At 42.7% G+C, this 18,585-nt stretch overlaps 4 protein-coding genes across 5 annotated transcripts in view; 1 reads left to right on the plus strand and 3 right to left on the minus strand.

The window, feature by feature from the left end:
- LOC134814791 (protein arginine N-methyltransferase 1-like) overlaps positions 1-18,585 on the plus strand; it is an 87,586-nt gene that overhangs the window by 16,034 nt on the left and 52,967 nt on the right. The window lies entirely within an intron of this gene.
- The window catches only part of LOC134814787 (probable phospholipid-transporting ATPase IM), a 64,415-nt gene that overhangs the window by 13,366 nt on the left and 32,464 nt on the right, over positions 1-18,585 (minus strand). For both annotated transcript variants that reach the window (XM_063823057.1, XM_063823058.1), the window contains 5 exons: positions 5,278-5,400; positions 4,935-5,088; positions 1,790-1,958; positions 1,465-1,643; positions 1,104-1,252 (listed from right to left, as the gene is read on the minus strand). In XM_063823057.1, the coding sequence (XP_063679127.1) occupies positions 1,104-1,252; positions 1,465-1,643; positions 1,790-1,958; positions 4,935-5,088; positions 5,278-5,400 (774 nt within the window). The remainder of the gene's footprint in view (positions 1-1,103; positions 1,253-1,464; positions 1,644-1,789; positions 1,959-4,934; positions 5,089-5,277; positions 5,401-18,585) is intronic.
- Positions 2,157-4,685, minus strand: LOC134814789 (uncharacterized). Its single transcript, XM_063823064.1, has one exon. It carries the CDS (start codon positions 4,652-4,654, stop codon positions 2,915-2,917), a length of 1,740 nt encoding a protein of 579 aa, XP_063679134.1. The 5' UTR covers positions 4,655-4,685; the 3' UTR covers positions 2,157-2,914.
- Positions 13,985-15,524, minus strand: LOC134814790 (actin-like). The gene has a single exon (XM_063823065.1). It carries the CDS (start codon positions 15,498-15,500, stop codon positions 14,391-14,393), a length of 1,110 nt encoding a protein of 369 aa, XP_063679135.1. The 5' UTR covers positions 15,501-15,524; the 3' UTR covers positions 13,985-14,390.

An 18,585-nucleotide genomic window follows, 5' to 3' on the forward strand; every position in this document is an offset into this window, starting at 1 on the left:
GTATAACGATATTAGTTCAATAAGTATGAATAAGTCGTGTAATAAGTTTAAGCATCCATTTTGCTGGAAGAAATTCAATTAAAGCCCCCGAATTGTATCGCAAAGCAGTTTAACGAATTTTTCACCGATAAAAACAAAGCAAACAAACTTCTTTTGTCTTCGAAACTCATTTTGACGGACCAAATTTCATTTCATAACCAAATTAAATTTCATAATGAATTAACGAAATTCACACTTCAACATATGACCACCTGAATTTGAAGTCCATCCAGCTATAAAAACAGAGCAACAGAACAGTTATCTCATCCAAAAGACGAACTACAAAGATGATCTTCCTTCTCGCAACTCTCGCACTCGCAATTGCAGCGGACCCTCTCCGGAATGCTCTGCAGTCCCCGGAGGGAATAATGGCTCCTGTTCCGGAAGGAATGGCTCCTGTTCCGGAAGGAATGGCTCCTGTTCCGGAAGGAATGGCTCCTGTTCCGAAAGGAATGGCTCCAGTTCCGGACTTAGTCCCTACTGATATAAATAGTCCTGTTTCAGTCTGCAAAGATCTATGGTTTGGTTGCGACAGTAACAAATATCTCTGCTATAAAGCTCGTCATGCCCGTATTTGTAGGAAGAGCTGTGGCAAATGCTAAATCTCCTTAGACTGGTACATTGATCAACGAGAAGAAAGAGTCTTTAACTAGAATATTTCTCAATAATTTGATTCGGCTATGATTTATTAAACTAAATATAATTTGTTTCGTTTTATTGCATTACTATAATCAGAAAGGTTCACAGAGGGGGGGGGCACGAAACACGAGACTCTTCAATGTACTTTAAAATGACCGGAACCCGAAAGACCAAGTCCCCAAAGACTCACACTATTCTACAGTAACAGAGGCCATGTGAGATACATGTGAGGCACATTGTACATGTGCGAGACAAACTGTACGTACAAGAACTGTAGGACTGTACATTTGAATGGGCCAGCTGAAGCACCACGTGCAGCTAAAGTACAACCTCATTACACTAGTCAACAACGAGTTAACAGCGAGACAGATCGGATATGACCATGGATAGGATACGATATCGTTACAACATATTTATTAGTTTACCTTTTTAGCAACCCTCTTGAGTTCGTCTATTCGATACTGGAGCTCCTTTATCTCGAACTTCACTTCGTCTGACTCATCTCCCTCCAGTATGAGCACCTCCATCCGCGGCTTTATCAACTTGCAGCTGTATCCGATATTTATAGCGGTCTCTGGGGAGAGGAAGTTTGAACGGCTCAGTAATTAGTTACTACAGTTTAGGGGACTACTTGGTTATTGTGAGTCACAATTTGTCACAACTTTTATCTTAGAATACAAACAAGTCTTCGTGTTTATGTTAGCGCTAAATAACAACCAAAGCCTAGAAAATATACATATTTTCAGAATGGACGTTAAAAGAGTAAACCATTCCAAAGCCACTCACCCTGTTTATCACCAGTGAGAACCCAGATCTTAATACTTGCACGTGCAAGATTAGCAATAGTTTCCGGGACCCCGTCTTGAAGTTTATCCTCAATAGCACTAGATCCTACCAGGTCCAGTTCTGTTTCTATCAGGTCCTGTGCTGCGTTTATCTGATCATCTCTGTCTTCTAGAGACAACCTGGGGTAGGTTCGGTTTAACCTCTCAATTTCATGACAAATCAAATTAGGTTCAGATCATTTTCTCGGCGGTCTGATATTAGATAAAAATATTTATATACGTTTACTAACTAAAATGTTTACTGATGTTTACTAATGTTTACTAACTGAGCTTTCTCGAAGATAATCTCCCATTCTGCAAAATCCTGGTCAGATATTTCTTTACAAGCGATGATGAGAGTTCTTAAACCCTCTCTAGCGTAGAAGTTCATGTGATCCAGAGTAGCCTCTAACTTGGCCGGGTCGTTGTTGTTCAGAAGAGGAATCACTGTCGTGTCTGAAGAGAGGAGAGTTGAGGAAAAGAGACGGATTTTACATAATATGATGGAAATCTGTCATGATTTAAGAGGTACTATTTCGATTTGGTACTTGGTTATATTAATGATATTTAGATAATTTTAACCAACACCAATTTGTTTTGGATGTTTTAACCTTTTTTCCTTTCGTCAGCAATGAAATCACGGTAATTAGAATTAAATCTAAATTCTTGAACAAAAACATCATATAATATTTACAAGATAAGATTTGAATATTGTAAAGCATATAATTTCATTTCTTAATTTTAATTCTAATATTTCATGTTTTATTACCGGACGGCTTCAAATAAACTCATACTAATTTCACAAAGCATTGCCTTCAAGTTTTAACACTTCAAGTTCACACCTATTAGTAATACCTCCCTCACGAATTCATTCTCAGAAACCTTAAGACTAAGTAACTACCTTCACCTTTCACCGTCCTAACACTATCTTAACATCAGCCAATCACAATTGAGAAACACGACTCACATGACATTACTTTCACCTCCATAGCCGTCCGTGGTTACGATTGTAAAATAAGTCTGTCTGACCCGTTTTGTGAGATACGAATGAACTTGTGTTTAGTTCTCATATTCTAATAAACCTTTGCTGACTTTACCTTTCAAGAAGTCAAACTAATATAACGAGTATCACTTTGTATTAGACGCCTAAAAAAGTACTTGAACTAATCCTCAAGATCCCGGTATAACACCAACCTCTACAATAGTAAACACTACACATAACAGGCTTTTATAAATTAAAACATACCAATGATTGCATTTTGACAAATTTGCTTAATCTACTGCACATCTGCATAATATCAAGATTGTGCGATTCAACTCCTGATGTCTGTCATATTTGCTTTTTAAACAATCAAGTTCCAAATCTTTAACAGTAGTAATTACTAATTAAACGATAAGTTTGATGAAGGAGTTCACAGTGGCTGAATATCCTCCTCCTTCTTCTCCTGTCTCTTCACTGTAACATCAAACAATCTCATCGCACCCACAGCTTTGACATGTTTAGGTGCCTTCACTGCATTCTTCGCTCTCAACACTTGCATACTCAAGGTGTCATCGTGCATTTTGAATATGACGATTATTGTGAACGCTAGTATTATGATAGGTACAAACCACTGCAGCACTGTCAGTATCGGTTTAATGGGTTCGATAGGGTCGGACGGACGGGCTATCTGGTCAACAGCCCGCAGGAAACTGTCCGAGTATTTATCAATGATATCAGCCATTTCATCACCCACAGGTCTGATGAACTCCAGCATACTAAGAGGGATTCCAACAGAGTAAGTCTGTGTCACCCCCTTCGTAATGAGGGTATCTAGAAAGTGAGATAGTGTGTTGCGGTGTGTGTCCATTATTTCAACAGTTCGGGGAACAGAGCTGTCCTTCTCGGGCATAGAGTCCATCCCTCGCACTACTCCGTAATGCGGCTCTTCAGATTCTTCTTCAGATTCTTTTGCTGCACCTTCTATTTCCTCATTCTTTACCTCCTGGTTAGCTTTTTCACGAGCTTTGTTCGCAATTTCAATTTGAATTTGTTCTTCTCGATTTTTAAAGAAATCCATGATGCCCGCGAGATTCGGTTTGGGGCTGGATATTAATGATTCTGAAAACCATGGAGGGATGAGCATAGCGCCAGTACTATCGTCCATTTGGTACCAGTGTATAGGATGAGTTGACTCTGCCACGATCTGCTCCACTAGATTTACCATAATCTGAGTTTCATTTTCCGAATACGGACCCAACCCATCAAAGAGCAGGTTACAAGTTTTAGAACGGATGTTGTGGCTGGTGACCGTGGGTCTGGCATTGCGGTCCAAATTTACACCTTCACAGCTGAACTTATTCTTGGTAGAGCTATGTAAATTCTTGTTCCAAAATCTGTTAGGTTTGGAGATAGTGTGATGGTAGCCATCTGGGTTTGGCAGCGGGATAAAGTACAAGGTGTTCCTGGTAACCAGAGGGTGTATCTTATCGTACGTATCATTGTCATACTCCGTTATCTTGCCCATCATCTTCAAAATAAGTTTCATGGACGTCCAATGAGCTCCACTCCAACTGCCCATGAACACGTGTACATATCGCTCTGGCCACCGGCTGTTAGGATACCTGGACACTTTGACAGCTTTTATCATCCTCCCTCCGGAACTCTCTCCTAGATCCAGCTCTGTAATCCACGGATAGTGAAACACTGTCTCGTTTATGTAGTTTTCAATCGTTTCCACGTCCCAGATCTTCCCAAAATCAAACTTCTCGGGATCTGTGTTGTTGACTAGATTAAGTTCTTCCGCAAATTCCAGAGTCCCGCTGACTACTTCTAAGCTATCTATTTCGTCTATGGTTTCGGTTATTTTATTATCTTTTAGTTCCTCTTCGAACCCTTTCATCCCATCAACCGTCATAGCTACACTAAGCGTTCTTTCCAGCACGTCTGACTTTGACAATCCCACTACGGCGTGATTAAGGGCAATCGGAAATATCTTCCAGTAAGCAACTTCATTTTCAAATTTTAGCACTCGAAGTTTCAACCCCATTGAAACATACTCCGAGTTGGTGGTTTCTGCGTCAATCTCTAGCTGGGTGTATTCGTCATCACAAGTTACCAAGCAGAGGAGAGGGAAGATAAATAAGACAACTGAGAGCAACTGACGGTCCATGACAATTATCTAGAGATAACAATGTTGAACACGGACTGACGTTACAGTGCGAAGATTGAAAATGGTTCGCGTTATCGAGAATTGAGATAGCATGTTTGAAAATTGATCTTGATGTGAGGCCTCAACACTCCCCACTCCCCACTCTACAGTCTACACTTTTAATCTTAACATGATAAAGGTGAACATGAAAAGTATGATTACACACGCTTAAAATATGGCATTTAACGTCTATTTGAGAATTAAAACATTTTGAACATTAAAAAAACAAGGCTCGACTTACCAGCTCCTTTGCAGAAGAGTCTGATTTTACCGTCAGGGCACCTCAAAATAATGCTCATCCTCTTACGAACGTTATCAAAGTCAAGAAGAGCTAACATTTCATACTCCTCTGTCACTCCCAGCAGGCTCATCGTCACTGTTTTCTGAGTGCGGGTCTGAAAATGAGTTCAGGTTTAACAAAAACACCGACAGCTCCATCTCATTCTGTGCTCTAGTCTCTACTCCCCAGATTTTCGGATTTGCGAAGACTGTGCACAAGCTGAGGTCGACATTCCAATGTCTGCTGCAATTAATAAAATACCAGTGGTCCCCTCCTTCCCCCCCCCGGCCCCCATGTTACTCACCAGAAAAACGTAACCAAAGTTCCTGGCAGCAGTAAGAAGAGCTTCCTCGTCTGGACTCTGAGCTTGGTAGACGAGCTTACCGTCCTCCTCGGATGACATGACGGTGTGGCAGAGGGACAGAACCTGAAACAATACTCTGTTAGCAGGACTAGTGAGGGACAGAACCTGAAACAGAGAGAGATTTTAATCTCTTGTGGCAGAGGGACAGAACCTGAAACAATACTCTGTTAGAGGGACAGAACCTGAAACAATACTCTGTTAGAGGGACAGAACCTGAAACAATACTCTGTTAGAGGGACAGAACCTGAAACAGAGAGAGATTAATCTCTTGTGGCAGAGGGACAGAACCTGAAACAGAGAGAGATTAATCTCTTGTGGCAGAGGGACAGAACCTGAAACAATACTCTGTTAGAGGGACAGAACCTGAAACAATACTCTGTTAGAGGGACAGAACCTGAAACAATACTCTGTTAGAGGGACAGAACCTGAAACAATACTCTGTTAGAGGGACAGAACCTGAAACAATACTCTGTTAGAGGGACAGAACCTGAAACAATACTCTGTTAGAGGGACAGAACCTGAAACAATACTCTGTTGGGGGGGGTGACATGTCCGTCTATGTCCGCCTATGTCCTGTCCTTTTTGGATTCTATGAGACAACGGACGTGTTTTTTGGGACATTGGCGGACACGGACGGACATTGGCGGACTCGGACGGACTCGGACGGACATTGGCGGACTCGGACGGACATTGGCGGACCCGGACGGACATTGGCGGACTTGGATGGACATTAGTGGACATTAGCGGACATTGGTGGACATTAGCGGACAAACATTTTGAGGACTGAAGAGTACTGAAGAGTACTGAAGAGTACTGAGGAGGATGGCTGAGAAGGATGGCTGAGAAGGATGGCTGAGGAGGATGGCTGAGGAGGATGACTGAGGAGGATGACTGAGGAGGATGACTGAGAGGGAGGAGAAGGATCAGGAAAACCCAGGAGGAGGAGGAGGAGGAGGACCCAGAAGGAGGACCTAGGAGGAGGAGGAGGAGAACTGAGGAGGATGACTGAGGAGGAGGAGGACTCAGGAGGAGGACTGAGGAGGACTGAGAAGGAGGAGGACTGAGGAGGATGGCTAAGGAGGATGGCTGAGGAGGATGACTGAGAGGAGGAGGAAGAGGAGGAAGAGGACTGAGGAGGAGGAGGAGAAGGACTGAGGATAAGGTTTTTTTTTTACAAATGTCTCAGACCCATAGCTAGATCTGTGAATTTTAGGCAGACCCACTCGACAGCGGCCAAATTTTGCGCATTATGAGCCCCAAGCCCGATACCCACTTTGCCTCCCAATTATATTATCATCTCGTAACTTCATAAAGAAGGTTCCGTTATTCATTTAAAGATTAAGTTTTTTCGATTCTGGGCACGTAGCCCGACACGACACGTAGCCGGGGCGAAGCTCGTTCGGTTGGCTAGGGAGGGGGGAAGGCGAAGCCCCCCAGAAAATTTTTGAGAAATTATGTGTTTTAGACGACATTTGGCATTAAAGAAATTTGTAGGACAGTAATAATCAGACATCACAATAATACAGAGTTGGGGGGCTAGGGGGGCGCAGCCCTGGCCTTCGGAACATTTTTGAGAAATAGGGTGTTCCAGACGACATTTGTAGGACAGCAATAATCAGACATTACAATAATACAAGGTTGGTGGGCCGGGCTGGGGGGCGCAACCCCCGGAAAATTTTTGAGAAATAGGGTGATTCAGACGACATTTGGCATTAAAGAAATTTGTAGGACAGCAATAATCATACATCAGAATAATATAAAGTTGGTGGGCAAGGGGAGCGAACCCTCAGGAAAATTTTTGAGAAATAGGGTGATTAAAACGGCATTTGGCATTAAAGAAATTTGGGGACAGTAATAATCAGACATCACAATAATATAAAGTTGGGGGGCCGGGGGGGGCGCAGCCCCCCAGAAAATTTTTGAGAAATAATGTGTTTTAGACGACATATGGCATTAAAGAAATTTGTAGGACAGTAATAATCAGACATCACAATAATACAAAGTTGGGAGGCTAGGGGGGCGCACCCCCCGGAAAATTTTTGAGAAATAGGGTGATTCAGACGATATTAGGCATTAAAGAAATTAGTAGGGCAGTAATAATCAGACATCACAATAATATAAAGTTGGTTGGCTAGGGAGGGGGGGGCGCAGCCAATCAGAAAATTTTTGAGAAATTATGTGTTTTAGACGACATTTGGCATTAAAGAAATTTGTAGGACAGTAATTATAATCAGACATCACAATAATACAAAGTTGGAGGGCTAGGCAGGCGCAGCCCTGGCCTTCGGAAAATTTTTGAGAAATAGGGTGTTCCAGACGACATTTGTGGGACAGCAATAATCAGACATTACAATAATACAAGGTTGGTGGGCTGGGGGGGCGCAGTAATAATCAGACATCACAATAATATAAAGTTGGGGGACTGGGGGGGGGGGGGGGGGGGCGCAGCCCCCAAGAAAATTTTTAGAAATTATTTGTTTTAGACGACATTAGGCATTAAAGAAATTTGTAGGACGGCGATAATACAAAGTTGGGGGTGCAGCCCCCGAAAAAAATTTGAGAAATAGGGTGTTTCAGACGACATTAGGCATTAGAAATTTGTAATTTCAGACATCACAATAATACAAAGTTGGGGGCTAGGGGGGAACTCAGTACTTGTCACATTGAATTGAATAAGTACATATTGTATAGTGGGATTTGGGAATAATTTACGAAATGCTAAAGTCGATTGCCTGTCGTGTCGTTTTATCAAACAGTCATAAACACATCCCACTTACCAGGCGACCATGGGGACTAGGGGGCTTATTTTTTTTGGGGTTCAATTTTTTTCCGGGGGTCTTCCCCTTGGCTACGTGTCTGCATTCTAGTTGCCAGACCCACTCTATTAGAGTGCAGACTCAACATTTTGGTTGCCAGACCCACTATTCTAGAGTCCAGACCCACAATTCTGGTTGTCATATTTTTTTTTTTTTTTTTTTGTTCAGGGAGCAGGCTTGCCACATAGGTCCAGGAGTACCGAACGTTTAGGCAGGGTGCTAGGTTATGGAACACACTCAACTAGTATAGGTAGTCTGAGAGTCCGAAATCTCCAAAAGGAGATGTCATCAGAGTGTGATCCACTGCCTGACTAACCTGTGGGTAGAGTTCATTAGACTCTATTATGATGACAGGTAGTATCTTCTGTATGTTGCTGAGATCCAGTGTCCATGGTACCTATCACCTATCTAGATAATAATAACAAAATGGGAGGCTCTATTTGTCCAAGTGTGCTTCAAATTAAACTGATAAATAAAATACAAATTTGAATTTAAAAATTTTTAAAACCAATAATAGATATAAGGATAAATACCTTGACTGAAATAGTGAATGTCTCTGAAGAAGTAGAGACGTAGAACTTGTTACGACACGATATAATGCTGAAAGAAAGCCTGTCTCTGAAGAAGGAGAGACAATAAAACAAGATGCGACACGGTATGTTGAAATAAAGCCTGTCTCTGAAGAAGGAGAGACGACACGGTTGTCATATCTCCTATATTCTAGTTCATAGACCCCCAATTCTGGTTGACAGAGTGAAGAATTACCATTCTGGTTGCCAGATTCACTCTTCTAGAGAGGAGACCCACTCTTCTAGTAGGTATAGAGTCAAGACCCACTATTCTAAAATGCAGACCCACCATTCTGGTTGCCAGACTCACTCTTCTAAGGCGAAGACCTACCATTCTGGTTGCCAGCCCCACTCTTCTAGAGTGTAGACGCACCATTCCGATTGCCAGACCCACTATTCTTGAGTGAAGACCCACCTTTCGGGTTGCCGGACCCACTATTCTAGACTCTAGACTCCAGACGCACAATTCTGGTTGCCATATATCCTATATTCTAGTTTAGACCCCCAATTCTGGTTGACACTTGACAGCTACAGAGTGTAGACTTACCATTCTGGTTGCCAGACCCACTCTTCTAGAGTGAAGACCCACTATTCTAGAATTCTTACCCACCATTCTTGTTGCCAGACCCACTCTTAGCTAGAGTGAAGACCCACTATTCAAGAATTCTGACCCATCATTCTTGTTTCCAGACCCACTACCCTAAGGTGCAGACCCACCATTCTGATTGCCAGACTCACTCATCTTGATTCCCTTGATTGCAGACCCACTATTCTGGTTGCCAGACCCACTCTTAGCTAGAGTGAAGACCCACTATTCAAGAATTCTGACCCATCATTCTTGTTTCCAGACCCACTACCCTAAGGTGCAGACCCACCATTCTGATTGCCAGACTCACTCATCTTGATTCCCTTGATTGCAGACCCACTATTCTGGTTGCCAGACCCACTCTTATAGATTGCAGACACACCAATCTAGTAGCCAGACCCACTCTTCTAAAGTGTAGACCCACCAGACCTATTATTCTAGAGTGAAGACCCACCATTCGGGTTGTCCAAACCCACAATTCTGGTAGCCATATCTCCTTTATTCTAGTTTATAGACCCCCAAATCTGGTTGACAGAGTGTAGACATACCATTCTGGTTGCCAGGCCCACTCTTATAGAGTGAAGATCCACTACTCTAGAATGCAGACCCGCAATTCTGGTTGCCAGACCCACTATTCCAGATTGCCAGACCAACTCTTCTCAAGTGTAGACCCACCACCCTGGTTGTCAGACCCACTCTTCAAGGGTGCAGACCCACCACTCTGGTTGTCAGACCCACTCTTCAAGGGTGTACGTACACCCACAATTCTGGTTGCCGGACCAACTTCTAGATTGCAGACCCACCATTCCAGCTGCCAGACCCACTCTTCTCAAGTCCAGACCCACCACTCGGGTTGTCAGACCCACTCTTCAAGGGTGTACGTACACCCACCATTCTGGTTGCCAGACCAACTTCTAGAATGCAGACCCACCATTCCAGCTGCCAGACCCACTCTTCTCAAGTCCAGACCCACCACTCTGGTTGTCAGACCCACTCTTAAAGGGTGCAGACTCACCATTTAGCGGCCAGACCCACGCTTCTCAAGTGCAGACACACCACTCTGGTTGCCGGACCCACTCTTCTAGAGTGAAGACTCATTATTCTCGAATGCAGATCCACAATTCTGGTTGCTAGACCAACTTCTAGATTGCAGACCCACCATTCCAGCCGCCAGACCCACTCTTCTCAAGTGCAGACCCACCATTCTGGTTGTCAGACCCACTCTTCTAGAGTGAAGACTCATTATTCTCGAATGCAGATCCACAATTCTGGTTGCTAGACCAACTTCTAGATTGCAGACCCACCATTCCAGCCGCAAGAACCACTCTTCTCAAGTGCAGACCCACCATTCTGGTTGTCAGACCCACTCTTCAAGGGTGTAGACCCACAATTCTGGTTAACAGACCCACTTCTAGATTGCATACCCACCATTCTAGCTGCCAGACCCACTATTCTCAAGTGCACACCCACCACTCTGGTTGTCAGACCACTCTTTAAGGGTACAGACCCATCATTCTGGTTGCCAGACCCACTTCTAGATTGTAGACCCACCATTCTGGTTGCCAGACCCACTTCTAGATTGCAGACCCACCATTCTAGCGGCCAGACCCACTCTTCTCAAGTGCAGACCCACCACTATAGGCAACAGGGGTGAATAATATCAACAAATAAAGATTGTTTAATTTTTGCAAAAAATTTCTCGTCATGTGACAACCCTTCCCAACCCCCCTCAACCCCCTACCCCTCCCCCTAAAAAACTCATCGGATTTTTGCTTCCCGCGAACATGATTTTTTCTGAAAATTTTTGTCGAGCCAGATCTGTAAATCTATCAAATATGTAAAAAAAAAACCTTAAGTCTGAGGAGGAGAAGGAGGACCCAGGAGGAGGAGGACCCAGGAGGAGGAGGACCCAGGAGGAGGACCCAGGAAAAGGCCCCAGGAGGAGGAGGAGGACTGGGGAGGAGGAGAACTGTTGAGGACTGATGAGGAGGACTGAGGACGAGGAGGAGGAGTAGGAGGAGGACTGAGGAGGGGAGGAGGAAGAGGACTGGGGAGGATCAGAAAGACCCAGGAGGACCCAGGAGGAGGAGGAGGAGGAGGACCCAGGAGGAGGACTGAGGAGGACTGAGGAGGAGGACTGACGATGACTGAGAAGGAGGACTGACGATGACTGAGAAGGAGGAGGACTGAGGAGTACTGAGGAGGATGGCTGAGGAGGATGGCTGGGAGGATAGCTGAGGAGGATGACTGAGGAGGATGACTGAGAGGGAGGATGACTCAGGAGGAGGACTCAGAAGGAAGAGGAGGAGGACTCAGGAGGAGGACTTAGGAGAAATGAGAAGGAGGACTGAGGAGAACTGAGGAGGAGGAGGAGGACTGAATAGGAGGAGGAGAAGGAGGGGGACTGGGAGAGGACTGGGGAGGAGGAGGACTGATGAGAAGGATGAGGAGGAGGACCCAGGAGGAGGAGGACTGAGGAGAAGGATGAGGAGGAGGACTGAGGAGGACTGAGGACTGAGGAGGAAGAGGAGGAGGATGAAGAGGAGGAGGAGGACCCAGGAGGAGGACCCAGGAGGAGGACTCAGGAGATGGAGGAGGACTGGGGAGGAGGAGGACTGTTGAGGACTGATGAGGAGGACTGAGGACGAAGAGGAGGAGTAGGAGGAGGACTGAGGAGGGGAGGAGGAAGAGGACTGAGGAAGATCAGGAAGACCCAGGGGGAGGAGGAGGAAGAGTAGGAGGAGGAAGCATCTAAATGTTATTTCCATTTTTGTCCGTTTTTGTCCATTTTTGTCCGCTCTATTTTTTGTCCGTTTTGAAAATATAGGGTACCGAACGGACAAAAAACATGATCCCCCTATAACAGCAAAAATTGAACATTTTATTTAGCAATTTAGGTGTCCATTAATGTCCGCCTATGTCCGCCTATGTCCGCCTATGTCCGCCTATGTCCGTCTATGTCCACCTATGTCCGCCTATGTCCGCCTATGTCCTGTCCTTTTTGGATTCTATGAGACAAGCGGACATAGACAGACGTGACACCCCCCCCCCCCCCCTCTGAGGGACAGAACCTGAAACAATACTCTGTTAGAGGGACAGAACCTGAAACAATACTCTGTTAGAGGGACAGAACCTGAAACAATACTCTGTTAGAGGGACAGAACCTGAAACAATACTCTGTTAGAGGGACAGAACCTGAAACAATACTCTGTTAGAGGGACAGAACCTGAAACAATACTCTGTTAGCAGGACTAGTGAGGGACAGAACCTGAAACAATACTCTGTTAGAGGAACAGAACCTGAAACAATACTCTGTTAGAGGGACAGAACCTGAAACAATACTCTGTTAGAGGGACAGAACCTGAAACAATACTCTGTTAGAGGGACAGAACCTGAAACAATACTCTGTTAGAGGGACAGAACCTGAAACAATACTCTGTTAGAGGGACCGAACCTGAAACAGAGAGAGAGATTAATCTCTTGTGGCAGAGGGACAGAACCTGAAACAGAGAGAGCGATTAATCTCTTGTGGCAGAGGGACAGAACCTGAAACAGAGAGAGAGATTAATCTCTTGTGGCAGAGGGACAGAACCTGAAACAGAGAGAGAGATTAATCTCTTGTGGCAGAGGGACAGAACCTGAAACAGAGAGAGATTAATCTCTTGTGGCAGAGGGACAGAACCTGAAACAATACTCTGTTAGAGGGACAGAACCTGAAACAATACCCTGTTAGAGGGACAGAACCTGAAACAGAGAGAGAGATTAATCAGGTTGGCAGAGGGACAGAACCTGAAACAGAGAGAGATTAATCTCTTATGGCAGAGGGACAGAACCTGAGACAATACTCTGTTAGCAGGACTAGTGAGGGACAGAACCTGAAACAATACCCTGTTAGAGGGACAGAACCTGAAACAATACTCTGTTAGAGGGACAGAACCTGAAACAATACTCTGTTAGAGGGACAGAACCTGAAACAGAGAGGGATTAATCTCTTGTGGCAGAGGGACAGAACCTGAAACAATACTCTGTTAGAGGGACAGAACCTGAGACAATACTCTGTTAGAGGGACAGAACCTGAAACAATACTCTGTTAGAGGGACAGAACCTGAAACAATACTCTGTTAGAGGGACAGAACCTAAAACAATACTCTGTTAGAGGGACAGAACCTGAAACAATACTCTGTTAGAGGGACAGAACCTGAAACAGAGAGAGATTAATCTCTTGTGGCAGAGGGACAGAACCTGAAACAGAGAGAGATTAATCTCTTGTGGCAGAGGGACAGAACCTGAAACAGAGAGAGATTAATCTCTTGTGGCAGAGGGACAGAACCTGAGACAATACTCTGTTAGCAGGACTAGTGAGGGACAGAACCTGAAACAGCTCCACATTAATCAGGGTTTAATTTCCACATTACCTATTCCAATACTCTGTTAGCAGGACTAGTGATGTAGTTTTTATTTGATTAAGGATTCATCCGGGGTATTGTTTTGAGTATTAAATTAAATAAGCTTAAGATCAGGACATAGTTGGTCAGTTGTTTAAGCAAGTAACCAATGATTACACTGCACATCTTGAGTTAGTTTATTTTAATGACGTTGCTTGAGTTGCAGAGTGTAAGTAAGGGATGTTTATCAATTATTATGATGATTCCGAATTAAAACTATTATTTCAAAAATTTATTTTTTAAGTGGTTATTACAATTGAATTATTATATTGTTTCGATACAAAAGTAACGGCCATAAAGTCGGCCGTCTCACATTAATAACTACCTACCGTTTACGGCTCTTTTTAGAAAATTGATAAGCATATTTCGACCCACACAGATAAAAAGTAAGAGAAATAAAAACACATGCAACTAAAACTTACAAAAACTACTATTAGTATTAACTTAACGAAATGTCAAAAACTGAGCTCACGAATTTATTTTGCTAGGAGTTTAGTGTTTCACACTACCCTAACAGTGTAAGTGTTAGTGTTAGTGTTAGTGTTTCACACTAACAGCTTCCTTATTAACAGTCAGAGTTCAGTCACAAAATATAATCTCTCCAGAATGAAGGCAAATGTTGCACTATTGTTGACATTTATTGTGGACATTTCTGGAACACAACTTTAGAACCCTGTTCCTCATACTCCTCCTTAGTAATCCACTGATCTGCAGAAGTCATACTAGCCATTATAGAGCCTCCTAACCAGGTAGCCAGGTTCCCCTTGGGGTCCTCACTCATCTTAACTTTAGTATGGGCAGGAGCCAAAGCAGTGATCTCTCTCCGCAGCCTCTGTGCCATACCAGGGAACAGAGTAGTGGATCCAGCGAGGACGATGTTGCTGTATAATTCTTCCAAAATATCAGCGTCACACTTTGAGATGGATTGGTGGCAGATTTCGTGGATGCCAGCACAATCATGACCCCCAAGGTAGGGCTGGAAGAGAATCTCCGTACAATCAAATCTCTCATTCCTCAGAGAAACCTCAGTACCATCCGGTAACTTGTATTCCGATTTACAAAAGTCAGAACTACCAGCTTTCTGAAGCTCCAGATCGTAGTCTTCAGCAACATAACAGAACTTCTCCTTGATCTCCCTAAAGGTGTAAGCCTCAGGCGGGTTGTTCCCAGTGCTCTCCCAGATGAGATTAGTCATGTTGTTAGTGACAGCTCTACCTGCTAGCTCCACTTGTTTTATTTCGTCTGTCATGACAAATCCCTCGCAGACAGGAACAACACGAGTAACATCGTAACCAGAATCCACTACAACACCAGTGGACCGTCCGGACGCGTAGAGAGTGGGAACAGCTGAGGTTATCACGTACAAGGACGAGAATTTGAAGGTCTCGAAAATAAGCTGGGCCATTGTTTCTCTGTTTGAGTGAGGATTGAGTGGAGGATCGATCATAAACATTTTAGTTTCCTTGGGCTCTAGTCGAAGGTCATTGTGAAAGGTGTGATCCCAGATCTTTTGCATGGTATCCCAGTTAGTAACAGTACCTCCACTGAATGGGGACTGGAGGCTAAGAGCTTCTCTCTTGCTCTGAGCATCACTCCCCACGTAATACCTTGCTTCATCCTCCGCAGTAAAAGCTTGTTTGTAGTGTCCCAGTACTGTAGGAATAACAGAACGAGGGGCGTCTTCCTGAGCGAACCCAGCTTTTATCTGATAAGATCCGTTATCGAGAACAACACTTTTATCGCTCATAGTGAGTTGAAATGTTTGAGAGCTAGGGCTATGTGTAAATCAGCGTGAGAATGTAATATTAATAATTTATCTAAACCAAGGAAAAAAAAACTATTTAGAACTCTGTAGACCTTTTTTGGAGGAGGACATGAACAGAGGAGGGAAAATTGCTCAAATAAGGGCTGGTCAAGCGTATTATTCTGGCAATTTGAGAAGAAGTATCAGATATAAATAACAACAACAACCTCCTGTAATAATACCCTATAATGTATAATTAACAACAACCCCCAGGCGACAAACAGTATTACAAATCAGCAACGATAAAAGTTTACATTATACTCAGATACAAAATAAACGCATCGGATCTTCTATTATTACATTATTACATTTGCATTGTATTGATTATCCGTTTATGATTGGAACTTTGACTAGTCTGTGTCTTACTTACGACCCGGCTATTTATAAAATTGAAAGAAGGCTCTGAAAAATGCTCTATCTCTAGGCCTGGTGTATAACAACTTAAAAACTTTCTAAAGCTGGTTAAATTAAGGGTATCAGTGTATAAATGTGATAACAATAAAAGTTTGATAACATCGAGGGTTAATCGTTTATGAGTTCAATCGTAAAATAACATCATTGTAAGTAAAAAAGTGAATTATAAAATCATTGACAATTAGAAGGTGGCTTATCACCAAGTAATTGTAACCAAATTTCAGTCGGCACCAGGCGATGTTTATCTCTAGCCTGGGTATAACTTGGTCAAATGTCTTCACGAATGACGCCATAAATTAAAGTAAGAACTAAACACCGCATTAACACTGGATTGGAAACGATGAGCAGCCCAAATTGTGAGCAAAATAAATTGTGAATGACCGGTATTATGAATGGTAGAAAGCAACTAGCTCAAAAAGGGCCGAGGAAATGAAGGGCCGAGGGAATAAAGGGCCGAAGAAATAAAGGGCCGAGGGAATAAAGGGCCGAAGAAATAAAGGGCCGAGGGAATAAAGGGCCGAAGAAATAAAGGGCCGAGGAAATGAAGGGCCGAGGAAATAAAGGGCCGAGGAAATAAAGGGCCGAGGAAATAAAGGGCCGAGGAAATAAAGTGCTGACTATACTTTACACCAGAATACTTTGGGTCGCTAACTGAAACACCCTCTAGAGTCTAGACTCTAGAGCTACCAACACAAGGAGAGTGACATGTGAAATGTCTAAATGTACATTCTTGAAACGGGAACAATAATAAGAAGACAGCACTGCAAATTACAGCAACGGATCCAAATCACTGGTGTAATTCTATTGTGTAAGGAGGTAAGGCCCCTGAATTCCAGAGATAATATGAGGAGGTCAGTTAAACTCGATCAGTGATCAATTTGTATCTTCTTTAAATTTAGAAGCGGGAGATGAAACGTTTATGACATTTGGTGGGCGAACGAAGGATCTTCAAGATTCAATTTAGATACCGACAATTAAGCTGGATGCTGAGTATCTGGAAAATTAACATGACGAGCCAATGAGAGGAATTGCTGGGTTTTCTTAACTTGGTCACATATTCAATAGATCCGGATACCGGTGGATTTGTTGATATTGGAAGCTGATTGGTTTATGGCTGTCACGTGTCAGAAAAGGAAGGCTCATCTCCTCACCAGTAATAAAGGATCTAAAGTTTTAGAATAGCCAACAAATTGATTTGACAAAGTAGTGAAAATCATAACCATCTAAATAATGCTTTCAAGTTTCAGCCTTTCAAGATACGGACTACACTTACAGCAAAAGATTAAATAAATGATATAACTCGCTCCAGATAAGACTAGTTAGTAACATAATGCGTGAAGGATTCTTCAGAAAAGAAACGATATCAACTATAATTCTACTGATCTGATTATCTTTACATTAGGTCAAAGCAAAGATCTTTCGTTTTGTAAAATCTTTTTCTTATGTCCATAATTTATTTAATTATTTAATTGTAAAAGTACCTTGACATCATGTGAGGTTTATGACTGCCTGCATCTAACTTGGTCAAATGTCATGACGTAATAAATAAAAGTAAGAACTGCACACTGCATTATAACTGGATTTAGCTTTATAACATCTTCTTCTTCTGTCCATAATAATGCATTTAATTGTAAAAATATCTCGACAAAGTCCCCGATAATTCTACAACCCCGTGTAAGCAGACATCATGATTCGTGCAGGAACTAATTATTATCTGACAAATCCAGTCGGTCGGTCCAATGGACACTTTTGGTAAACCTCATCAAGGTATCAAAGTTGGAATATTTAATAGTGTTTGATGCAGAGCATCGGGAAGAGAAATCAACGTATAAAAATGTGTAAATCTTCTCAACTTAAATATGCTGCAGAAATGGTACAACGAATATCCACGGGATATGAATGGCCAGTTTAAATAACCTACGACATAAACTTTTAGGGTATTACAAATTATTTTCTGACAGCGGTTATCAGATTTTAGAAAATTTTTGTTAAATAAAATACGTATCGTATCAACTTCATAGAAACCCACTGATCAAAACGGGGTATGTTCGAGGAATTTCAAAATCACAAACCAGTAATCTTCACCACAACATATATAGTACCACTGTGAACCATGTTGATTGTTGGGTTTAATTCTTCGATGATAACAAGGTCATAAGGATTCCCTAATTGAAACTTTTTACCACATCAAAACAAATGGCACCGAAAGTTATGAACAGCCAAACTTTGCGCGTATACCTTGACGTTAATGAAAGCAATAATGCTGCATTTTACTCGCGCACGTGCAACATTTGTTCGTCCTACAGTTATACAGTTAAAGTTGACTTAACTTGCGCTATAATTTTAACGTTTCTTTCCCTCCCTTCCAACATTAATGACAAAAAATCTAAGGCTTCAACCAAAACTCGGAAATGACAGAACCTTAATTTATCCATTTTCTACCACCTGACGAACTGGCTGTTGATAGTAAAACATAAATAATTTTTCCAGAACTCCCTACTACAGTACTGTCACCTTGTCAACATTTCTCATGGTAAGATTCGGATGATTTTATATACACTCGGACCCGCTAACATAGTCATTATCAAGAGATCACAAATGAAGCTGCTAAATA

The sequence above is a fragment of the Bolinopsis microptera genome, chromosome 5 (assembly GCF_026151205.1).
Source record: "Bolinopsis microptera isolate Bmic1 chromosome 5, MBARI_Bmic_1.0, whole genome shotgun sequence".
Classification (NCBI taxonomy): Eukaryota; Metazoa; Ctenophora; class Tentaculata; order Lobata; family Bolinopsidae; genus Bolinopsis; species Bolinopsis microptera.